This window comes from Littorina saxatilis, linkage group LG7, assembly GCF_037325665.1.
Source record: "Littorina saxatilis isolate snail1 linkage group LG7, US_GU_Lsax_2.0, whole genome shotgun sequence".
Lineage (NCBI taxonomy): Eukaryota > Metazoa > Mollusca > Gastropoda > Littorinimorpha > Littorinidae > Littorina > Littorina saxatilis.
The window spans coordinates 55,744,828-55,771,603 of record NC_090251.1 but is presented as its reverse complement, the minus strand read 5'-3'; the positions used below and the strand labels follow the sequence as shown (position 1 = coordinate 55,771,603).

At 40.2% G+C, this 26,776-nt stretch overlaps 1 protein-coding gene and 1 long non-coding RNA gene across 2 annotated transcripts in view; both read left to right on the top strand.

Moving 5' to 3' along the window:
• Positions 1–5,687: 5,687 nt before the first annotated feature.
• LOC138970394 (uncharacterized) lies at positions 5,688–15,478 on the top strand. Its single transcript, XR_011456921.1, has 3 exons — positions 5,688–5,766; positions 7,553–7,628; positions 15,176–15,478. It is a non-coding gene; the product is annotated as an uncharacterized lncRNA (long non-coding RNA).
• Positions 15,479–17,753: 2,275 nt separating this feature from the next.
• LOC138970248 (receptor-type guanylate cyclase gcy-13-like) overlaps positions 17,754–26,776 on the top strand; it is a 32,940-nt gene continuing 23,917 nt past the window's right edge. The window contains exons 1-2 of the mRNA XM_070342745.1: positions 17,754–17,853; positions 22,131–22,211. Of these exons, the coding sequence (XP_070198846.1) occupies positions 22,143–22,211 (69 nt within the window). The 5' untranslated portion in view covers positions 17,754–17,853; positions 22,131–22,142. The remainder of the gene's footprint in view (positions 17,854–22,130; positions 22,212–26,776) is intronic.

Sequence of the window (26,776 nt, the reverse complement as noted above, 5' to 3'; positions counted from 1 at the left end):
TTATTTATCTAAATAAAATATTATTTAGATAAATAAAATATTATATGTAAATAAAATATTATTTATCTAAATAAAATATTATTTATCTAAATAAAATATTATTTAGATAAATAATTTATTATTTAGATAAATAATTTATTATTTAGATAAATAATTTATTATTTAGATAAATAATTTATTATTTACTGTTTTTGCCTTGAAATAGTATTATTACACTAAATAATGCTTTATATAGCTATATAATAGGTTTCCGCTATATAATTCATGATTTGGTAAATAATACATTATATACCGTAAATAAAATATTATATACCGTAAACAATTCATTGTTTAGCGCATCGCGAAGCCGTTTTTTCTCTTGTTGTTTTTTTCCACGTGTTTCCGTGGATCCACGAGAGCTCTGTTGATTCTCAAACTGACCAATCAGACAACTAGCATCTGTACACTAATTAAAGTCCCATTGTTGAGTGTGACGAAAACTCGTGGTGACGATTTTAAAACATGTTGGGTCACGCATGGTCCAATCTTACATGGTCCAATCTTACATGGTCCAACCTTACATGGTCCAACCTTACATGGTCCAACCTTACATGGTCCAATCTTACATGGTCCAACCTTACATGGTCCAACCTTACATGGTCCAATCTTACATGGTCCAATCTTACATGGTCCAACCTTACATGGTTCAACCTTACATGGTCCAATCTTACATGGTCCAATCTTGCATGGTCCAATCTTACATGGTCCAACCTTACATGGTCCAACCTTACATGGTCCAATCTTACATGGTCCAACCTTACATGGTCCAACCTTACATGGTCCAATCTTACATGGTCCAATCTTGCATGGTCCAACCTTACATGGTCCAATCTTACATGGTCCAACCTTACATGGTCCAACCTTACATGGTCCAATCTTACATGGTCCAATCTTACATGGTCCAACCTTACATGGTTCAACCTTACATGGTCCAATCTTACATGGTCCAATCTTGCATGGTCCAATCTTACATGGTCCAACCTTGCATGGTCCAACCTTGCATGGTCCAATCTTACATGGTCCAACCTTACATGGTCCAACCTTACATGGTCCAATCTTACATGGTCCAACCTTACATGGTCCAACCTTACATGGTCCAATCTTACATGGTCCAATCTTGCATGGTCCAACCTTGCATGGTCCAATCTTACATGGTCCAACCTTACATGGTCTAACCTTACATGGTCCAACCTTACATGGTCCAATCTTGCATGGTCCAATCTTACATGGTCCAACCTTGCATGGTCCAACCTTGCATGGTCCAATCTTACATGGTCCAATCTTACATGGTCCAACCTTACATGGTCCAACCTTACATGGTCCAACCTTACATGGTCCAATCTTACATGGTCCAACCTTACATGGTCCAACCTTGCATGGTCCAATCTTACATGGTCCAACCTTACATGGTCCAACCTTACATGGTCCAACCTTACATGGTCCAATCTTACATGGTCCAACCTTACATGGTCCAACCTTACATGGTCCAATCTTACATGGTCCAATCTTGCATGGTCCAATCTTACATGGTCCAACCTTGCATGGTCCAACCTTGCATGGTCCAATCTTACATGGTCCAATCTTACATGGTCCAACCTTACATGGTCCAACCTTACATGGTCCAATCTTACATGGTCCAACCTTACATGGTCCAACCTTGCATGGTCCAATCTTACATGGTCCAATCTTACATGGTCCAACCTTACATGGTCCAACCTTACATGGTCCAATCTTACATGGTCCAACCGTACATGGTCCAACCTTACATGGTCCAATCTTACATGGTCCAATCTTGCATGGTCCAATCTTGCATGGTCCAACCTTACATGGTCCAACCTTGCATGGTCCAACCTTACATGGTCCAACCTTACATGGTCCAATCTTACATGGTCCAACCTTACATGGTCCAACCTTACATGGTCCAATCTTACATGGTCCAATCTTACATGGTCCAACCTTACATGGTTCAACCTTACATGGTCCAATCTTACATGGTCCAATCTTGCATGGTCCAATCTTACATGGTCCAACCTTGCATGGTCCAACCTTGCATGGTCCAATCTTACATGGTCCAACCTTACATGGTCCAACCTTACATGGTCCAACCTTACATGGTCCAATCTTACATGGTCCAACCTTACATGGTCCAACCTTACATGGTCCAATCTTACATGGTCCAATCTTGCATGGTCCAATCTTGCATGGTCCAACCTTGCATGGTCCAATCTTACATGGTCCAACCTTACATGGTCCAACCTTACATGGTCCAATCTTACATGGTCCAACCTTACATGGTCCAACCTTGCATGGTCCAATCTTACATGGTCCAATAATATATATGGACCATGTAAGATTGGACCATGTAAGGTTGGACCATGTAAGATTGGACCATGTAAGGTTGGACCATGCACGATTGGACCATGTAAGGTTGGACCATGCAAGGTTGGACCATGTAAGGTTGGACCATGTAAGATTGGACCATGCAGGGTTGGACCATGCAAGGTTGGACCATGTAAGATTGGACCATGCAAGATTGGACCATGTAAGATTGGACCATGTAAGGTTGAACCATGTAAGGTTGGACCATGTAAGGTTGGACCATGTAAGATTGGACCATGTAAGGTTGGACCATGTAAGGTTGGATCATGTAAGATTGGACCATGTAAGGTTGGACCATGTAAGGTTGGACCATGTAAGGTTGGACCATGCAAGGTTGGACCATGTAAGATTGGACCATGTAAGGTTGGACCATGCAAGGTTGGACCATGCAAGGTTGGACCATGTAAGATTGGACCATGCAAGATTGGACCATGCAAGATTGGACCATGTAAGATTGGACCATGTAAGGTTGGACCATGTAAGGTTGGACCATGTAAGATTGGACCATGTAAGGTTGGACCATGTAAGGTTGGACCATGTAAGGTTGGACCATGTAAGATTGGACCATGCAAGGTTGGACCATGTAAGGTTGGACCATGTAAGATTGGACCATGTAAGGTTGGACCATGTAAGGTTGGACCATGTAAGGTTGGACCATGTAAGATTGGACCATGTAAGATTGGACCATGCAAGGTTGGACCATGCAAGGTTGGACCATGTAAGATTGGACCATGCAAGATTGGACCATGTAAGATTGGACCATGTAAGGTTGGACCATGTAAGGTTGGACCATGTAAGGTTGGACCATGTAAGATTGGACCATGCAAGGTTGGACCATGCAAGATTGGACCATGCAAGATTGGACCATGTAAGATTGGACCATGTAAGGTTGGACCATGTAAGGTTGGACCATGTAAGGTTGGACCATGTAAGGTTGGACCATGTAAGATTGGACCATGCAAGGTTGGACCATGCAAGGTTGGACCATGTAAGATTGGACCATGCAAGATTGGACCATGTAAGATTGGACCATGTAAGGTTGAACCATGTAAGGTTGGACCATGTAAGATTGGACCATGTAAGGTTGGACCATGTAAGGTTGGACCATGTAAGATTGGACCATGTAAAGTTGGACCATGCAAGATTGGACCATGCAAGATTGGACCATGTAAGGTTGGACCATGTAAGGTTGGACCATGTAAGATTGGACCATGTAAGGTTGGACCATGTAAGGTTGGACCATGTAAGATTGGACCATGTAAGATTGGACCATGTAAGGTTGGACCATGTAAGATTGGACCATGTAAGATTGGACCATGTAAGGTTGGACCATGTAAGATTGGACCATGCAAGATTGGACCATGTAAGATTGGACCATGTAAGGTTGGACCATGTAAGGTTGGACCATGTAAGGTTGGACCATGTAAGGTTGGACCATGTAAGATTGGACCATGCAAGGTTGGACCATGCAAGGTTGGACCATGTAAGATTGGACCATGCAAGATTGGACCATGTAAGATTGGACCATGTAAGGTTGAACCATGTAAGGTTGGACCATGTAAGATGGGACCATGTAAGATTGGACCATGTAAGGTTGGACCATGTAAGGTTGGACCATGCAAGATTGGTCCATGCAAGATTGGACCATGTAAGATTGGACCATGTAAGGTTGGACCATGTAAGGTTGGACCATGTAAGATTGGACCATGTAAGGTTGGACCATGTAAGGTTGGACCATGTAAGATTGGACCATGCAAGGTTGGACCATGCAAGGTTGGACCATGTAAGATTGGACCATGCAAGATTGGACCATGTAAGATTGGACCATGTAAGGTTGAACCATGTAAGGTTGGACCATGTAAGATTGGACCATGTAAGATTGGACCATGTAAGGTTGGACCATGTAAGGTTGGACCATGTAAGATTGGACCATGTAAGGTTGGACCATGCAAGATTGGACCATGTAAGATTGGACCATGTAAGGTTGGACCATGTAAGGTTGAACCATGTAAGATTGGACCATGTAAGGTTGGACCATGTAAGGTTGGACCATGTAAGATTGGACCATGTAAGATTGGACCATGCAAGATTGGACCATGTAAGATTGGACCATGTAAGGTTGAACCATGTAAGGTTGGACCATGTAAGATTGGACCATGTAAGATTGGACCATGTAAGGTTGGACCATGTAAGGTTGGACCATGTAAGATTGGACCATGTAAGGTTGGACCATGTAAGGTTGGACCATGTAAGGTTGGACCATGTAAGATTGGACCATGTAAGATTGGACCATGCGTGACCCAACATGTTTTAAAATCGTCACCACGAGTTTTCGTCACACTCAACAATGGGACTTTAATTAGTGTACAGATGCTAGTTGTCTGATTGGTCAGTTTGAGAATCAACAGAGCTCTCGTGGATCCACGGAAACACGTGGAAAAAAACAACAAGAGAAAAAACGGCTTCGCGATGCGCTAAACAATGAATTGTTTACGGTATATAATATTTTATTTACGGTATATAATGTATTATTTACCAAATCATGAATTATATAGCGGAAACCTATTATATAGCTATATAAAGCATTATTTAGTGTAATAATACTATTTCAAGGCAAAAACAGTAAATAATAAATTATTTATCTAAATAATAAATTATTTATCTAAATAATAAATTATTTATCTAAATAATAAATTATTTATCTAAATAATATTTTATTTAGATAAATAATATTTTATTTAGATAAATAATATTTTATTTACATATAATATTTTATTTATCTAAATAATATTTTATTTAGATAAATAATATTTTATTTATCTAAATAATATTTTATTTATTTAAATAACACTTTATTTACATATAATATATTGTTTAGAGAAAACGCGTAATTATTTATAAATAATGAGTTATTTACAAACACAATCTCTTATTTATGCTAAACAATGCATTATTTAGTGCTCTGGGCTCTCTTTTTTCTGTATCTGTAAATAATGCATTGTTTAATTTAAACAATGCATTATTTAGCTAAATAATGCATGATATAGCTAAATAAAGCATTGTTTAGCTAAATAACGCGTTATTTAGCTAAATAATGTGTTATTTAGACATCAAGAGCTAAAAGGGACTTTTGCACCATTCGGATTGCCATATTTGTGTGGGTTGCATTTTTTTTTTGATCGCCCTGTACCGTCTGTGCATACGCGCGCTTGTGTATTATGCATGGTCTGTAGACTCGGACACTATTTTTTTCAATTTTGTTCTAGGAGTAGGCTGGATACTTGGTATGGTTGGAGTAGCTGTCCTTGTTTTGCTCAAGCTCCTCCTCATTTACTTGCTTTACAAGAGGTATGTTTCACACACAAACACACAGACAAACACACACACATAGGCCTACACGCACGCACGCACGCCTGTACGGACACACACACACACACACACATATATATATGTATAGGTTACAACACGAGTGGTTTTTTATATGGCTTGTATTTCAGTCAAGACCCAGCGGATGAATATCATCGGGAGACACGAGCCTTTGGCGAGTGGCTCTCGATTGATATTCCCGCTGGGTCTTGACTGAAATACAAGCCATATAAAAAACCACGAGTGTTGTAATCTGTATATCCCATTCTACCATCAAACACAAAGTGTAGACTACTAGCGGCACTGTTGCGATCCGTGTGGAGTGTGAAACAGTGTTTTCAGCGAGACTTGGCCTTTTTGCAACCTTAAACTAAGTGACCGTCGCTGAAAAAATAAAACGAATGAGTGCATCTATAAGTACGCGGTAACACTACTTTCAGACCGTTTAAAAGCTTTAAGTAAAGGTTCATAAGTTGCAAGAAAGTAATGAAGTCGTATAGAAATCCATTTAGTTGAAGCGCACAATTCTTTTGCGTTTCAGGTCGGCGGAACGGGGAAACCGGTTTGGCCCCCATTTGGCTTACTCGACTCGATTCAGAATCGATTCCACGTTGTTTTTTTCGAACGCATTATTATACAATTAGTCTTATTGACAGAGAAGCAAATTTTAGGGAATACATATGTAGATTTAACCATTTGCTCCCTATTTGAAATGTATCTACATGTTTTGCGAGTGTGTTTGCATGAACCTAAACTGGTATGGGTGCGAGGAAAACAGGACCCAAGTCTGTCACCGCCGCTTGATTGCATTTTGAAAGAATATGACTGGATTACGGAAAAATACACACATGTTAAGTTCTTAGATACCTTCATCGCCAATGTGGACTTACTGCAGAGCCAGGCAAAAGAGTAGACTTGCTCGCAAAACACGTGAAACAGCTGATGATAGCGAAGCTCAACCGTGCCAGGTAAGGACGGTCTGACAGATTCTCAAAAGTCGTCTGCTAACGAAGCAAGGGGAGGGTACTCGTGTTTTTGTTTTGGTTCGCTAGCATCTGGTTATCTTGTAAGTTGAATGTTCGTTTTTTCCCACCTGCATTGCTTTCATAATGAAAGAAACGTTTGCTTATTGCATCTCATACATCAGATCAGTTCTGAGATTCATTTTTGCGTGCAACTGATATGGTTTTCTGAGCCGTGCAATACGATTTTGGAACTTCATACAAATGTGTCACATTGTTCGGCGCGAGGTCAAAGGTCGGGAGCAAAGTAGTTCTTCGCCCAAATCGGAATCTGCACTATCATATATTTTTTTGAGTCCATGATGTATTTATTGAGCTATAAAAATACAACATATATACCCATACTGAAGTAACAGAGACAAAGAAGGGAGGTCATGGGATATATATATATATATATATACACTAGAACGTACGCACGCGCGTATGTACGTACATGCGTACGTTCTAGTGTATATGCGCACGAACACACGGATGCACACAGTATGTTATACTGTGTTTGTGTGTGTATGTGTGCGTGTGTGTGTGTGCGTGAGTGTGTGTGTGTGTGTGTAGTTCCATGCGCGTGTGTGTGTGTGTGTGTGTGTGTGTGTAGTTCCATGCGCGTCTGTGGCTGTGTGTGTGTGTGTGTGTGTGTGTGTGTGTGTGTGTGTGTGTGTGTGTGTGTGTGTGTGTGTCTGTGTGTTTGTGATTTATTTGGAAGTCGAGCATTACTCCTGTGCTAATCGTTACTGTCTCCGATTACACAGATGGCGGAGAAGAAACAGTGGGAGACATGAGTGGGACATCCAACCCTACCGACTGGGTATGATCAGGTCTTTACGCGTGAGTAATAATTGTATACCGTCGCTGTCAGTACAAGACCTCATACGTGCACTTTTGCAGTTTTGAGACAAACGAAAAAAACGTTTAAAAACAAGAGGCGAAGCCTTCAAGGCTCACGTAAGAAATCAACAAACAGTAACACAAACTCAATCACTCCGTCACACATACACACACACAGTCGGCATAGGTGACACGGTGCAAGAGTGAGAGACACTTGATCTAGATCTGTCTGTCTGTAGCCTACTTACTTACACGACTGCCTGAGATGGCCAGATCGACACGGCTGCGCTTTCGACAGCGCTTTTCTTTATTTGGTGTTTAACGTCGTTTTCAACCACGAAGGTTATATCGCGACGGGGAAAGGGGGGGAGATGGGATAGAGCCACTTGTTCACAAAAGCACTAATCAAAAAATTGCTCCAGGGGCTTGCAACGTAGTACAATATATGACCTTACTGGGAGAATGCAAGTTTCCAGTACAAAGGACTTAACATTTCTTACATACTGCTTGACTAAAATCTGTACAAACATTGACTATATTCTATACAAGAAACACTTAACAAGGGTAAAAGGAGAAACAGAATCCGTTAGTCGCCTCTTACGACATGCTGGGGAGCATCGGGTAAATTCTTCCCCCTAACCCGCGGGGGGGGGGGGGGGGGGGGGGGGGACGACAGCGCTGCGCTTCCTCGCGCAGACACTGGAAACACGCTGTGCAGATCAACCTGTAGGAAATCTCCTTTGGTATCTTCTTTATCTATATTTCTGGAGCTACGAAACCGAACAATGTAAAATCGTCTTCTCCGACTGAATCGGCGAACTGCAGCTCGGTGATAACTCTATCTATGTTAGGCGCGTTTGATCGATCTGCGCGATCGCGCTGCGCGTTTGGTGGCTCGATCAAACGCGCACACATCGATCGACCATATACCACAATCCTTCACGCGATCTGACCTAACCTTGACTCCTGACCTGGTCTACATACCACACACGACACAACCCAGTCAGCTGTTTTTACCCCCCACCACCCGTTTTCTTTGGATACACACTTTAACTACATACGTGCCGACGAAATGTTGATCATTGCTTCAATACTTTGAAGCTGTTGCTTGGATAATAACCAGGTAAAATTAGTATTTCGGTGTTCAGTCAAATGTTAAAGTTTCTATCACATACACACACACATACATACGCACAGACAGACAAAAGTTAGCATCGCATAGGCTACACTTACGTGAGCCAAAAATCTGTGTTAATGTTACCTGTAACAGTCGGCCTTCCGTGGACTTCTAATGTACTGGGGAGGCTTCGTACGTGTATCTTTTTGTGTTAATCAAATGCAATGCGCGTGACGTAGGTACAAAAATGTGCAGATACGAGGAATTGACCCTAAGTCATGGGCTGTTTTCTTGTGTATACGAGGAATTGACCCTAAGTCATGGGCTGTTTTCTTGTGTATACGAGGTTTTGCATTCCCAAACTCAACAATAGTGACGAGACAAAATTGTTTAAAACGTTTAGTTTTGCATGAACGAGCAGAACAAAAATGATGCATGCAATTCCTCACATGCGAGATTGTAGGTTCAGACAGACAAATAGAGAGAGAGAGAGAGAGAGAGAGAGAGAGAGAGAGAGAGAGAGAGAGAGAGAGAGAGAGAGAGAGAGACAGAGACAGAGACAGAGGCAGACAGACAGACAGACAGACAGACAGACAGACAGAGAAAAAGTGAGCGAGAAAGAGAGAGGGTGAGAGTTAAACAAGAGATAAGATTTAACAAAAATATTACAAACATTTTGTAAATAGCATCTAATTTAATTTAGCACAATTTTTGTTTGTTTGTTTGCTTAACGCCCAGCCGACCACGAAGGGCCATTGTCATGAAGTGGATTGTAGTGTGAATAAAGGATTTACTTTTCTGTAAACGTGTTCTGCCCAATCTTATTACACTGACTTCATCTTCACACCAAAACACTCCAAACACAGATTTTTGACTCACATGCGAAGCAAAAGTGAGTCTATGTACTCACCCGAGTCGTCCGTCCGTCCGTCCGTCCGGACGTCCGGACGTCCGGACGTCCGTCCGGACGTCCGGAAAACTTTAACGTTGGATATTTCTTGGACACTATTCAGTCTATCAGTACCAAATTTGGCAAGATGGTGTATGATGACAAGGCCCCAAATAACATACATAGCATCTTGACCTTGCTTCAAGGTCAAGGTCGCAGGGGCCATAAATGTTGCCTAAAAAACAGCTATTTTTCACATTTTTCCCATTTTCTCTGAAGTTTTTGAGATTGAATACCTCACCTATATATGATATATAGGGCAAAGTAAGCCCCATCTTTTGATACCAGTTTGGTTTACCTTGCTTCAAGGTCAAGGTCACAGGAGCTCTTCAAAGTTGGATTGTATACATATTTTGAAGTGACCTTGACTCTGAACTATGGAAGATAACTGTTTCAAACTTAAAAATTATGTGGGGCACATGTTATGCTTTCATCATGAGACACATTTGGTCACATATGATCATGGTCAAGGTCACTTTGACCCTTATGAAATGTGACCAAAATAAGGTAGTGAACCACTAAAAGTGACCATATCTCATGGTAGAAAGAGCCAATAAGCACCATTGTACTTCCTATGTCTTGAATTAACAGCTTTGTGTTGCATGACCTTGGATGACCTTGACCTTGGGTCAAGGTCACATGTATTTTGGTAGGAAAAATGTGTAAAGCAGTTCTTAGTGTATGATGTCATTGCTGTCAAGGTCAAGCATGTGAGTCGTATGGGCTTTGCCCTTCTTGTTGAGAGGATGCAGACTTATTATTTCCTCACACAAATTATAACACAATTCTTCACCTAAAGAAAACAACATCAATACCAATCAACTTCTCGAACACACAGTTCACACAAACATAATTATAGCATTCTCTCAATGCATGTAAATACATAGAATAAAGATACTTTCTCAAAGATAGATTAACGCACAAGATAAGGTGCTGACAGACACTCACGAGTTCGTAACACGGCTCACTGCATGTCGTCATTTACACATCCTTGTGTCGCTGAATCCCGTAGATGATGAATTCCCAGAAACTCTCCTTATAGGTGCCAACACACACCTTTCACGTTTCTCCCCGAGAAACACTTCCGCCATTAGCGAAAGTAACCGTCGTCTCTACGACCGGTAACGATGAAGACTCCTCCGTCTAGCCATCTCTGCGCCGATGTGGTCTCTTCCTCCACCATCGCTCCGCATTCTCCCGTGTAAGGTCCGTCCCTCGTACACGCCATGGAAAACTCCTCATGGAAACTCCTAAAGAATTAACCCAAGTCTTAATACAACATTCTCTTAAACCATATCTTCTTCCAAAACATTCATGTATCATCTTATACATTCCCGTTCATTCTACATTCGCATTCCGTCCACATTCAATATCCAAACTATACTTAATCTATGAATAACACTGCCATACATAGCATCACTGTCTTAAACATAACATAAATGCGTAACATTATGTTCAAGAAATTTCCCAACAAAAACCCTGATACAATCACAACAAGAATTCTCTTAAAACTTCAAACTAGAATTTAGTGCACTTTGTATACACTAACATTTACATTCCAACTATGTATTCAAGCTTCAATAATATACAACATAGTGAATCATTTACCTTAAGAGACCCGTCTCTTGAAAGAGTGCTTGTTCCCCGAACAAGACCGACACGCGCTGACAACCTTCTCGGTTGAGAATCTTAAACGCTGAAATGTTCCCAGTTCATAGCCAGCTATATTTCTCAAACTTGTAAACACAACTCATGTCAAGCGAAAGCTATTTTCTCGTGCAACCCACGAAACCCGTGATAACGCTTCTCTTGTCCCCTACGCATCGCACTTCAATATTTAGGGAGGTTAAAATCACGACGTGCTTCACATCACAAATATCCCCCTCACATCTTTGTGACAGCCATATTGTCCTGCTTTGACATGTAACGTGCGCCACACACAAGACAGAAGTCGCAGCACAGGCTTCATGTCTCACCCAGTCACATTATTCTGACACCGGACCAACCAGTCCTAGCACTAACCCCATAATGCCAGACGCCAGGCGAAGCAGCCACTAGATTGTCAATTTTAAAGTCTTAGGTATGACCCGGCCGGGGTTCGAACCCACGACCTCCCGATCACGGGGCGGACGCCTTACCACTAGGCCAATCGTGCCGGTCATTCAGCAAAATCAATTTGTAGAAAGTTCGCAAGTGTGTTTATAAAGCCTCTCGCATTTATGGTTTCTCTGATAACTTTAGGGAGTAAGTTCAAGACACTGCTGTCAGAAATGTGTATGCTTAATTGTTATAACAGATTTGCTCGGGGAGAGGGGTAAGACATTTATTTGGGTGTCGTGGATTAATAATTACGAATTTAGAAAGAAGAATAACAGCAGTTCTTCTGTTCATGAATTACCTGCTTTATTTTGAAGCTTTATTTCGTACAGCGGCAATATGTCTAAATGTTGGAAATCTTTTGCTAGAAGTGTTGTATGCATTAACAGAATTACTTTGAGTACTCTTTTGTAAAACTTAGAAATGGCTTCATTGTATTAGCACTTGGAGTGTCTCATAGTCAGTTTCGATGAACAGTCAATTCTTGTTTGAATGTGTGCATACAAAAATGATTTTTCAAAAATGTAGAAACATTTAATTCTTGACAGTAAATCTATCTTTTTAAAAACTGTCTTGCATAGTTAAGTTTCGAAACATGAGCAACACAATAATAGTGAAAGATAACATCTTATACGTTGGGATGTAGAACCTCATTTATATTGTTGTGTGTGTTTACTTTTGCAAGTCTTTAATTTTGATATCAAGATGTTGGCACTTTTGAATCGCCGTTATCAAAATGTATTATGTTTTATTGATAGTGAATGAAATGTGGTTTTGTTTGGTCCATTAGAGTCGTTGTTCTTTCTTTCTTTCTTTCTTTATTTGGTGTTTAACGTCGTTTTCAACCACGAAGGTTATATCGCGACGAGGGAAAGGGGGGAGATGGGATAGGGGAAAGGGGGAGATGGGATAGAGCCACTTGTTAAGTGTTTCTTGTTCACAAAAGCACTAATCAAAAAATTGCTCCAGGGGCTTGCAACGTAGTACAATATATGACCTTACTGGGAGAATGCAAGTTTCCAGTACAAAGGACTAAACATTTCTTACATACTGCTTGACTAAAATCTTTACAAACATTGACTATATTCTATACAAGAACCACTTAACAAGGGTTAAAGGAGAAACAGAATCCGTTAGTCGCCTCATACGACATGCGGGGTGCAGAGAAATAAGGATGTGGAAAAGAAGACTTTTGGTAAGTGAAATAAAGGTGATGGATCCAGTCAGGTAGAAATAAGACAACAAGAAAAGAATTGGAAAACTGCAGGGAATAGTAGGGAGAGTTTTCTTGGAAGGAAATATAGGTGAAAGGACTGGTAAGGCAGAAATAAGACAAAAGAAGAGAAGAAACAGAACCGTTAGTCGCCTCTTACGAGTAGTTCCCCTTTTTTTCACTCAGTTCCTTCGACAACAGACTGCAATCCGACGGTCAGTTTTCAACAATATTTCATTTAATAAACAGATCACACGCAACCAGATGCACACATCTCATCAATTTAAACAACATAAAGGGGTTTCATACACGGGTGCAAAAGTTCGTCTGCTAGTCCCATTTGACGAAAAAACATTATCCTAAGCGATACTAAAACATATACAGAACACACAATATCTGCCTTTGCCGCCACGGCAGAATAACAGCATATATGTGTACTTGATTTTAGCCCAAAATAGGAAAACTGACAAGAAGTGTTAACAGAATGGAATAATTTGCACGGAACTATACAACCGCGCATTAATCGATCGCCTGCGCAGGTTGACTGGTTGAGAGAATAGGATTCGATCAAACTTTCGCAAAAAAACTCCTCTTTTCTTTGAATAACTGAAGAAAGGAGGAATAAAGAGGTTACACACCTCGTCTCAGTGATTATAAAAAATAATGGTCTCAGTTCGCGGTCATGAAAAAGCTCGCTAAAGCTCGCATTTTTCATGATCCGCTAACTTCGACCATTATTTTTGATAATCACTGAGACTCGGCGTGTAACCTCTACATCTATGGCAGGAATGTAAATATGATCGTATCGTCTGCGAAAAAATCACACAGATTTGTGATTCGTATTGGTAAGTCAAAGAAGTATATATACAAAAACAGAATTGGAATAACAAGAGAAACTTCGGGAACATCATTGTAAATTCTGAAAGCTAGAGAATTAAGTACATGCATCTCCATCTGCACAGTCCATTTGTTGTCGTTTGCTTAAACATGACACAATGAGTAATGTTGTTTCTTTATCAAATAAATGCAGAGTGTGTTTTCTCAAAGAGAGAGAGAGAGAGAGAGAGAGAGAGAGAGAGAGAGAGAGAGAGAGAGAGAGAGACAGAGAGAGAGAGAGAGAGAGAGAGAGAGAGTATGTGAATGTGTTTACATGAGTGAGTGTGTGTGAGCGTGTGTGTGTGTGTGTGTGTGTGTATGCGTGTGTGTGTGTGTGTGTGTGTGTGTGTGAGTTCAAATCATTCTGATGAATAGTGTTGAAAGTATCTTGTCATCCGAGAACTAACATGTTTCGATTCAACGCTTTGCTTATTTTGCATTTAATAATTTTTACTAAGTCAATCTAAAAGCACATTTTGTTTTCTATCATATACGATTACTCTACATACATTGACGCAAAAGCACATCGAATTTTAACACAAACAGTTCTGTTTCATGAATGCTGTGGTCAAATGACTTGAAGAGAAAAACGGTGTATTTGAAGGTAGCTCCTGTGCACAGACAAACAATAAGTAACAAGAACTTAGCTTGGCTGAGTTTTCGGCCTCTTGTTAGTAAACCGCAAGCGGATTTTTTCAAAATAACATGATACAACTTAGTGTGCAAGTCAGACTGATTCAAATAAATGCTTCAGATTTATCTTTTTCGATTTGACGAGAACATTATTTGAATCACTGACAACATGAAATTATCAACTTCCTCTAAAAGAAGACTATTTGTTATATTTTTGGGGACGTTTTTGAAGCTAGATCTTGCACAGGCTTTCAGGGTTTGATGACCTCTAAACATGACCCAAATCTGGTCGATCTTGTTCAAATGTCAAGGTCACAATGCGGTAAAGTTCAGACCAATTAGTAGGAATCTATCATTTTCTTCGTGGTCGGCTGGGCGTTAAGCAAACAAACAAGCAAACAAAGTCGCTGTTCTTGTTCAGGATAACTGCACCAAACAAGCTGACTAATTCCAAAATGGACCCAGACTGGTTGCAAAGTGTTTAAATAGGTTGTCCGTTTTGGAAGCTAATTAGATTTACAGAAGAGTAATAGCCCGGAAAACCGATTTAATATAGACTGAGTTGTGTGTCTTGATGTAAGATGCATTTATTTGCATTTTATGCTGATTTGATTTGAAAGCAAATTTATTAGGTTTAACAAACACTTTAACCTTGTGTCCAGGAAAAGAAGCGCATTCAAGATGACAGTGACAGTCTGAATGGCCTGCCTGGGGAAACCTCCTTCTGCACCGCGAGCTACAACATAGGACTCACTGACGTCAAGGTCTTTAAGCTCGACAACTCGGATAAGGTTCAGTTTCACCGCATCACTCAAGTGGATCTGAGACCCAACCACCAGTTTCGGGAACGGATTTTAAAGGTAGAACTGTTTTGAATGCGTATCACTCATGAGGATCTGAAATCCAACCGGCAGTTTCGGGAAAGGATTTTAAAGGTAGAACTGTTTTGAATTTGCAGTTTCCCCCGATATCGGCGTATGCTGCCTGAATGGCGGGGTAAAAACGGCACCACACGTACAAATCCGCCCGTGCAAAAATATGAGTGAGTTTCAGTCCATGAACGAAGAAGAAGAAGAAGAAGAAGAAGAAGAAGAAGAAGAAGAAGAAGAAGAAGAAGACAACTGTAGCACACACATTTTTGCCTTCCTAAGAGGCTTCATACCGCAGCATGTCTGGCTCTTAGGAAGGGCCTATACCGCGTCATGGCGTGACATTCCGCGTGTTTCCTTCCGGTTTACTGATCATGTTCTTCGGTTCCTTTTTACATTTAGTCAAGTTTTGACTAAATGTTTTAACGTAGAGGGGGAATCGAGACGAGGGTCGTGGTGTATGTGCGTGCGTGCGTGTGTGTGTGTGTGTCTGTGTCTGTGTGTGTGTGTGTGTGTCTGTGTCTGTGTGTGTGTGTAGAGCGATTCAGACTAAACTACTGGACCGATCTTTATGAAATTTGACATGAGAGTTCTGGGTATGAAATCCCCAGACGTGTTTTTCATTTTTTTGATAAATGTCTTTTATGACGTCATATCCGGCTTTTCGTGAAAGTTGAGGTGGCACTGTCACGCTCTCATTTTTCAACCAAATTGGTTGAAATTTTGGTCAAGTAATGTTCGACAAAGCCCGGACTTCGGTATTGCATTTCAGCTTGGTGGCTTAAAAATTAATTAATGACTTTGGTCATTAAAAATCTGAAAATTGTAAAATAAAATAAAAATTTATAAAACGATCCACATTTACGTTCATCTTATTCTCCATCATTTTCTGATTCCAAAAACATATACATATGTTATATTTGGATTAAAAACAAGCTCTGAAAATTAAATATATAAAATTCATTATCAAAATTAAATTGTCGAAATCAATTTAAAAACACTTTCATCTCATTCCTTGTCGGTTCCTGATTCCAAAAACATATATATATTATATGTTTGGATTAAAAACACGCTCAGAAAGTTAAAACAAAGAGAGGTACAGAAAAGCGTGCTATCCTTCTTAGCGCAACTACTACCCCGCTCTTCTTGTCAATTTCACTGCCTTTGCCATGAGCGGTGGACTGACGATGCTACGAGTATACGGTCTTGCTGAAAAATGGCATTGCGTTCACTTTCATTCTGTGAGTTCGACAGCTACTTGACTAAATGTTGTATTTTCGCCTTACGCGACTTGTTTAGATTACAACCCTCTTTTCGATCACATTCAATAGGGCACTTGTTAAGAAGGGTGTTGCAGGTTGCGAGCGGATGATGCTGCTGCTTGTTTTGATAGTGTTTTACCGATAGTAGTCATAATAACTAGCCAATCAATAAATATTACTAAGCAAAAGAAGAAGAAGAAGAAGAAGAAGAAGAAGAAGAAGAAGAAGAAGAAGAAGAAGAAGAAGAAGAAGAAGAAGAAGAAGAAGAAGAAGAAGACTCCTTTCCGTGTAAACAGTTCAAATCACCATTTTAGATCTGGCCAGGGTTTTACATAGATCCAACCACTTAGACACTTACCAACAATCAACATCGTGACTGCTTGCTGGGAAACGTGAGAATATTGTGATGAATCAATTTGACAAACACCAGTTAATTAATAGAGCATATATTACAATACACATGACACTTTGCACACAGAGCATCCAGACAGTTGGTTTTTGATATGTCCCAAATGTAAAAGGCTGTACAGATCTAAAATGACGAGTCGAAGAGATTTCACGCAAGGACTGTGTCTTTTATATCAAAGGTGTTCATTCTCTATGTCTCCCCCCACCACCTATGTCAGAATCATTTCAGATGTGAGCCTTAAGCTAAAACGTTACTGTTTGTTTGAAAGCTAATTGTGTAACTGATGACATTGACTTTGAGTGTATCTCATGTACATTTTGTTTAGCAGCTAATGTTAAGTAGTTGGCTGCTTGGTCCTGGATTCACAGCAGCCCAAAATATACCTGTTTCTGAAGGAGACACCCAAATCACCCCTTTCAAATTTAAACAGCAGTTGGGGGGCAAACCCTGAGCCCCTGTACCCTTGCCTCATTCTTTTGGAAACCACTCTCTGATGTACACTAGGTTCAGTCCTGGGGGCAATTGATTTCTAGTATATGTTCAAGTTAGCAAATGTTCCTATTCCATGTAAATGATAATATTAAATAATGATGATTGTATGTAATTACATCTTACACAATCAGTCACATTATTTACACGGAACTGTGCCTTTAACGAAGACACCCAATAATGTCGCTATTTATTTTGTTCGGCAGCTGAAGACCATTAAACATCAGACTCTGGTACAATTCTACGGTGTGTGTTACGACATATCTCAGCTGTATGGTGTTTGGGAATACTGCCCCAATGGATCTTTACAGGTCTGTCTGTCTGTTTGTCTTGTTTGTTTGTGTATGTGTGTGTGTGTGTGTGTGTGTGTGTGTGAGTGTGAGTGTGAGTCAAGTTTTGACTAAATGTTTAAACATAGAGGGGGAATCGAGACGAGGGTCATGGTGTATGTGTGTGTGTGTGTGTGTGCGTGTGTCTGTGTGTATGTGTAGAGCGATTCAGACTAAACTACTGGACCGATCTTTATGAATGATATCCCCGGACTTTTTACATTTAGTCAAGTTTTGACTAAATGTTTTAACATAGAGGGGGGAATCGAGACGAGGGTCGTGGTGTATGTGTGTGTGTCTGTCTGTCTGTGTGTGTGTGTAGAGCGATTCAGACTAAACTACTGGACCGATCTTTATGAAATTTGACATGAGAGTTCCTGGGTATGATATCCTCAGCCTTTTTTTTCATTTTTTTGATGAATATCTTTGATGACGTCATATCCGGCTTTTCGTGAAAGTTGAGGCGGCACTGTCACGCTCTCATTTTTCAACCAAATTGGTTGAAATTTTGGTCAAGTAATCTCCGACGAAGCCCGGACTTCGGTATTGCATTTCAGCTTGGTGGCTTAAAAATTAATTAATGACTTTGGTCATTAAAAATCTGAAAATTGTAATTAAAATTATTTTTTTTATAAAACGATCCAAAAGTACGTTTATCGTATTCTTTATCATTTTCTGATTCCAAAAACATATACATATGTTATATTCGGATTAAAAACAAGCTCTGAAAATTAAAAATATAACAATTATGATTAAAATTAAATTCCGAAATCAATTTAAAAACACTTTCATCTTATTCCTTGTCGGTTCCTGATTGCAAAAACATATAGATATGATATGTTTGGATTGAAAACACGCTCAGAAAGTTAAAACAAAGAGAGGTACAGAAAAGCGTGCTATCCTTCTCAGCGCAACTACTACCCCGCTCTTCTTGTCAATTTCACTGCCTTTGCCATGAGCGGTGGACTGACGATGCTACGAGTATACGGTCTTGCTGCGTTGCATTGCGTTCAGTTTCATTCTGTGAGTTCGACAGCTACTTGACTAAATGTTGTATTTTCGCCTTACGCGACTTGTTTTTCTTTTTTTCGATAAATGTCTTTGATGACGTCATATCCGGCTTTTTGTAAAAGTTGAGGCGGCACTGTCACACCCCTTATTTTTCAATCAAATTGATTGAAATTTTGGCCAAGCAATCTTCGACGAAGGCCGGACTTCGGTATTGCATTTCAGTTTGGTGGCTAAAAACCTAATTAATTACTTTGGTCATTAAAAATCTGAAAATTGTAAAAAAAAACAATTATTTATAAAACGATCCAAATTTACGTTCATCTTATTTTTCATCATTTTCTGATTCCAAAAACATATAAATATGTTATATTTGGATTAAAAACAAGCTCTGAAAATTAAAAATATAAAAATTATGATCAAAATTAAATTTCCGATATCGTTTTAAAAACTATTTCATCTTATTCCTTGTCGGTTCCTGATTCCAAAAACATATAGATATGATATGTTTGGATTAAAAACACGCTCAGAAAGTTAAAGCGAAGAGAGGTACAGTAAAGCGTGCTATGAAGCACAGCGCAACCGCTACCGCGCCAAACAGGCTCGTCACTTTCACTGCCTTTTGCACTAGCGGCGGACTACGTTCAGTTTCATTCTGTGAGTTCCGCAGCTTGACTAAATGTAGTAATTTCGCCTTACGCGACTTGTTACATTAAGTCAAGTTTTGACTAAATGTTTTAACATAGAGAGGGGAATCGAGACGATGGTCGTGGTGTGTGTGTGTGTGTGTGTGTGTGTATGTGTGTGTGTATGTATGTGTGTGTGTGTGTGTGTGTGTGTGTGTGTGTGTGTGTGTGTGTGTGTGTGTGTGTGTGTGTGTGTGTGAAGAGCGATTCAGAGTAAACTACTGGACCGATCTTTATGAAATTTTTCATGAGAGTTCCTGGGTATGATGACGTCATATCCGGCATTTTGTAAAAGTTGAGGCGGCACTGTCACACCCTCATTTTTCAATCAAATTGATTGATATTTTGGCCAAGCAATTTTCGACGAAGGCCGGACTTTGGTATTGCATTTCAGCTTGGAGGCTTAAAAATTAATTGATGACTTTGGTCATTAAAAATCTGAAAATTGTCATTAAAATTATTTTTTTTATAAAACGATCCAAAAGTACGTTTATCGTATTCTTTATCATTTTCTGATTCCAAAAACATATACATATGTTATATTCGGATTAAAAACAAGCTCTGAAAATTAAAAATATAACAATTATGATTAAAATTAAATTCCGAAATCGATTTAAAAACGATTTCATCTTATTCCTTGTCCGTTCCTGATTCCAAAAACATATAGATATGATATGTTTGGATTAAAAACACGTTCAGATAGTTAAAAAGAATAGAGATATAGAAAAGCGTGCTGTCCTCCTCAGCGCAACGGCTACCGCGCTTTTCTGGATTGTTAATTTAACTGCCTTTGCCACGAGCGGTGGACAGACGATGCTACGAGTGTACGGTCTTGCGGAAAAAAATGCAATGCGTTCAGTTTCATTCTGTGAGTTCGACTGAGCTTGACTAAATGTTGTATTTTCGCCTTACGCGACTTGTTTTTCTCTCTGGCTCGGTTTTTCTGTATCTGTCTATATGTCTATGTGCCAGTGCCAGCCTGTGCCTCTATCTGTATCGTTGTCTCTGTCTGTTTCTCGTCGTCTGTCTGTATCTCTCTTGCTGCCTGGCTGCCTCCCTCAATTAACATGTGGCATGTTTCTCTTTCGATTTGTATGTTGCTTACTTTGTCATTTTGTTGTTTGTGTTTATTTGCTTGTTTGCTGATTCGTTCGTTTAATTTGTTTATTTGTCATGTTGTTGACTCACATGCGAAGCAAAAGTGAGTCTATGTACTCACCCGAGTCGTCCGTCCGTCCGTCCGGACGTCCGGACGTCCGGACGTCCGTCCGGACGTCCGGAAAACTTTAACGTTGGATATTTCTTGGACACTATTCAGTCTATCAGTACCAAATTTGGCAAGATGGTGTATGATGACAAGGCCCCAAAAAACATACATAGCATCTTGACCTTGCTTCAAGGTCAAGGTCGCATGGGCCATAAATGTTGCCTAAAAAACAGCTATTTTTCACATTTTTCCCATTTTCTCTGAAGTTTTTGAGATTCAATACCTCACCTATATATGATATATAGGGCAAAGTAAGCCCCATCTTTTGATACCAGTTTGGTTTACCTTGCTTCAAGGTCAAGGTCACAGGAGCTCTTCAAAGTTGGATTGTATACATATTTTGAAGTGACCTTGACTCTGAACTATGGAAGATAACTGTTTCAAACTTAAAAATTATGTGGGGCACATGTTATGCTTTCATCATGAGACACATTTGGTCACATATGATCATGGTCAAGGTCACTTTGACCCTTATGAAATGTGACCAAAATAAGGTAGTGAACCACTAAAAGTGACCATATCTCATGGTAGAAAGAGCCAATAAGCACCATTGTACTTCCTATGTCTTGAATTAACAGCTTTGTGTTGCATGACCTTGGATGACCTTGACCTTGGGTCAAGGTCACATGTATTTTGGTAGGAAAAATGTGTAAAGCAGTTCTTAGTGTACGATGTCATTGCTGTCAAGGTCAAGCATGTGAGTCGTATGGGCTTTGCCCTTCTTGTTTTACTTGTTTATCATTTATATTAGAAGTAAGGACCGGTTGTAAGAAAAGGCGTCGCCTTAAACATCTATCCTTGAAAAATAAAGTTCTATCATCATCATCATCATCATCTTTCACTCCTCTCACTCTCACTCCATCCCCCTCTCTCTCTCTCTCTCTCTCTCTATAAAATAAAGTTGGTTCGTTCGTTCGTTCGTTCGTTCTCTCTCTCCCCAATCTCCCCTATCTCTCTCTTTCTCGCTCTCTCTTTCTGGCTCTCTCTCTCTCTCTCTCTCTCCATCCCCCCTCTCTCTCTCTCTCTCTCTCTCTCTCTCTCTCCATCCCCCTATCTCTCTCTCTCTCTCTTCCTCCTCTCCTCCCTCCCTTTCTCATTCTCTCTCCTTCCCCCATTCTTTCGCTCTCTCGCTCTTTTTTCCCCCTCCCTTCTGTCTCTATTTCTCTCGCTATTCAGTGGGTTGGTTGTTTGGATTATATGTGTCTTTGTTGAATATGTTTGTTGGTGACCAAGGTTAACAGTGCTCGTTATTTCATCTGTATGCCTTCTTTGGTAACAACTTGTTCATTGCTTTACAGGACTTGATACGCATGTGGACCAAGAGGTCATTTCTAGTGGAGAGCCTGGTACAATATTCTTTTGCGCGAGACCTGAGCACTGTAAGACTCATTACATTACATTACATTACATTTAGTCAAGTTTTGACTAAATGTTTTAACATAGAGGGGGAATCGAGACGAGAGTCGTGGTGTATGTGTGTGTGTGTATGTGTGTGTGTCTGTGCGTGTGTGTGTGTAGAGCGATTCAGACCAAACTACTGGACCGATCTTTATGAAATTTTACATGACAGTTCCTGGGAATGATATCCCCGGACATTTTTTTTTCTTTTTTTCGATAAATACCTTTGATGACGTCATATCCGGCTTTTTGTAAACGTTGAGGCGGCACTGTCACACCCCTTATTTTTCAATCAAATTGATTGAAATTTTGGCCAAGCAATCTTCGACGAAGTCCTGACTTAGGTCTTGCATTTTAGCTTGGTGGCTTAAAAATTAATTAATGACTGTGGTCATTAAAAATCTGAAAATAGTAAAAAAATATAAAAAAATTATAAAACAATCCAAATTTACGTTCATCTTATTTTTCATCATTTTCTGATTCCAAAAACATATAAATATGTTATATTTGGATTAAAAACAAGCTCTGAAAATTTAAAAAAAATATATGATCAAAATGAAATTTTCGAAATCAAATTAAAAACAACTTTCATCTTATTCCTTGTCGGTTCCTGATTCCAAAAACATATAGATATGATATGTTTGGATTAAAAACACGCTCAGAAAGTTAAAACGAAGAGAGGTACAGAAAAGCGTGCTATCCTTCTCAGCGCAACTACTACCCCGCTCTTCTTGTCAATTTCACTGCCTTTGCCACGAGCGGTGGACTGACGATGCTACGAGTATACGGTCTTGCTGAAAAATTGCATTGCGTTCAGTTTCATTCTGTGAGTTCGACAGCTACTTGACTAAATGTTGAATTTTCGCCTTACGCGACTTGTTATATTTAGTCAAGTTTTGACTAAATATTTTAACATCGAGGGGGAATCGAAACGAGGGTCGTGGTGTATGTGCGTGTGTGTGTGCGTGCGTGCGTGTGTGTGTGTGTGTAGAGCGATTCAGACTAAACTACTGGACCGATCTTTATGAAATTTGACATGAGAGTTCCTGGGTATGAAATCCCCGAACGTTTTTTTCATTTTTTGAGTCACTTGAGAAAAAGTGACTCTATGTAATCGGTCAGTGTTAGTCTGTCCGGCCGGCCGTCCGGCCGGCCGTCCGTAGACACCACCTTAACGTTGGACTTTTCTCGGAAACTATCAAAGCGATCGGGCTCATATTTTGTTTAGTCGTGACCTCCAATGACCTCTACACTTTAACGATGGTTTCGTTGACCTTTGACCTTTTTCAAGGTCACAGGTCAGCGTCAAAGGAAAAATTAGACATTTTATATCTTTGACAAAGTTCATCGGATGTGATTGAAACTTTGTAGGATTATTCTTTACATCAAAGTATTTACATCTGTAGCCTTTTACGAACGTTATCAGAAAAACAAGGGAGATAACTAGCCTTTTCTGTTCGGCAACACACAACTTAACGTTGGGCTTTTCTCGGAAACTATAAAAGTGACCGGGCTCAAATTTTATGTGAACGTGACTCATTGTGTTGTGAATAGCAATTTCTTCCTGTCCATCTGATGCCTCATATAATATTCAGAACTGCGAAAGTGACTCGATCGAGCGTTTGCTCTTCTTGTTTGATAAATGTCTTTGATGACGTCATATCCGGCTTTTCGTGAAAGTTGAGGCGGCACTGTCACGCCCTCATTTTTCAACCAAATTGGTTGAAATTTTGGTCAAGTAATCTTCGACGAAGCCCGGGGTTCGGTATTGCATTTCAGCTTGGTGGCTTAAAAATTAAATAATGACTTTGGTCATTAAAAATCTGAAAATTGTAAAAAAAATAAAAATTTATAAAACGATCCAAATTTACGTTTATCTTATTTTCCATCATTTTCTGATTCCAAAAACATATAAATATGTTATATTCGGATTAAAAACAAGCTCTGAAAATTAAATATATAAAAATTATTATCAAAATTAAATTGTCCAAATCAATTTAAAACCACTTTCATCTTATTCCTTGTCGGTTCCTGATTCCAAAAACATATAGATATGATATGTTTGGATTAAAAACACGCTCAGAAAGTTAAAACAAAGAGAGGTACAGAAAAGCGTGCTATCCTTCTTAGCGCAACTACTACCCCGCTCTTCTTGTCAATTTCACTGCCTTTGCCATGAGCGGTGGACTGACGATGCTACGAGTATACGGTCTTGCTGAAAAATTGCATTGCGTTCAGTTTCATTCTGTGAGTTCGACAGCTACTTGACTAAATGTTGAATTTTCGCCTTACGCGACTTGTTTTTTGTTTACTTTTGTCTTTCTATCTTAAAGGCATTGTTCTTTCCGTGACAAACCCAGGTCTCACGATATCAGATTGTGACAGCCTTGTACATGGGGTAGGGTTAGGGGGAAGAATTTACGCGATGCTCCCCAGCATGTCGTAAGAGGCGACTAATGGATTCTGAATATAGTCAATATTTGTAAAGATTTTAGTCAAGCAGTATGTAAGAAATGTTAAGTCCTTTGTACTGGAAACTTGCATTCTCCCAGTAAGGTCATATATTGTACTACGTTGCAAGCCCCTGAAGCAATTTTTTGATTAGTGCTTTTGTGAACAAGAAACAATTAACAAGTGGCTCTATCCCATCCCCCCCCCCCCCCTTTCCCCGTCGCGATATAACCTTGAACGGTTGAAAACGACGTTAAACACCAAATAAAGAAAGAAAGAATTGTGGTACGACCATCCCTGACTTAACCCAAGTTCAAAAATTGTGCTTTCTGTGCAGCCTGTGTTGATGATCTATACAACAAAGTCACTGTGGTGAGATGAACACACGCAAAAAAAAGAAATGAACTCACCGATGCAAAGCAGGGACGGATTAGGGGGGGGGGGGTGTTACAGGGGTTCCGGAACCCCCCCCCCCCCCCCGGCTGTCATTTTTTTTGTGCAATTGTGTCACGTTTCAATATATCACTAAAGGTGATTATGAACCGGTTAATTACTACTAATTAACTAACCACACCACGATCCACTCTCGCAGTCATACAATTAAATAGAGTCAACAAAAGTATAAGTTTCAGACGCCTGTTTATGTATAAACTCTCCACCTCCCTCGAGCCTTCACTCAAAATATGTTCCTTTTACGTTCTCAACACGTAAAAAACCAGTGTTCACTGACAAAATGCCAGTAGTATATAGAAAATTATAGTAACACGCTGAACCCGTGTAAATATAGTTAAATGCGAATGTTCTGTTCGAAAAGCTCTAGTTCGTGCAGGTGTCACACACCCCACGTTGTCACTACTCCAATGAAATCATAGATACGAAAAGACAACGGTGGTCAACGGGGTGCGTACGACATGGTGCACTTAGCTTTATCTCTGCTGCTGCTGCTTAGCCGGTATGCTGGTTAGTCGGTTCGCTGGTTAGCCGGTCCGCTGGTTAGCCGGTTCGCTGGTTAGCCGGTCCGCTGGTTAGCGCAGCTTCAACAGTTCCCGCCAGAGTCAGCCGTGCAGATGTTACAGGAATGTAACGAAGCGAGGCGAACGAAACGAAGCGAAGGCTGCAAACAGAAAGCATCGGTGCACTAAACATGTCAGCTACCCCTCACCCACCACCTTAAAACATGTCATCTTTAAATATCTCATCGAGCACGTGGGCCTGCACAAAACGGACTTTTTACAACAACAAAACAGTCATTTTCCGTCCTTCTCTCCCTATCTGCAAAAACCATATACAGATTAGTATTTTAGCGTCACAGAGAGTAAATTATGCGCTAACCTGGAAAGAACAACAGAGAGTATTTCATTCCACAACACAGACTCATCAACAGCGTTAAATAATGATTTATTACCTCAAAAGCCTATGATTGTACTCTCAATGGAAGCAAAGTCCGCTTCCTCCCTGGACCAGCCTCTGTTCGTCAACAGTGACCAAAACCGTCCAGAACCCCTTGTCGAATCCTTATGCGAAAGCCATCGCCGACGAAGGAAAGTTGACGACTTGTCCTCAGCAAAATACGTGGCAGGGAAAAGGAAATAACCGGTGGAAGCTCCCCTAGAGTGCCGAATATAATACTCGGTGAAAAACCATCATACTCTAGAAACTGAATATACGATCCTTCCCCTTCTGCCGCTGGGTGTCAAGTGTGCCGTCCTTGAGTCTCTGACAGACCACCTAGCCAAATACACGTGACTGACCTTGTCACAAAACCAGTCCAGCTATACACAATTCTGCCTCCCAAGCAGAAAAAGACACGAGAAACTCAATCCGTGAAAATCCCGTGTGCGCTGTCAGCGAAAAACCGTCAGCCCTAGCTATGACAGCAGAAACCTCCACTGTAAAACTCGTGCGATACAAAACATCCGTGCTCGTTGAGCACCGTCAGCAAACTCTGCTGTAACCCAATATCACGCACAGGCGCTTTCTATCATACACGACCAAGAACAGGCACTCCACTGAGTGACACTTTCTTGGTCTCTGTCACCCGATCGTGACATACCTCCCCTCTTCAAGACGAAACCTCGGTTTCGCTTACAGTCAT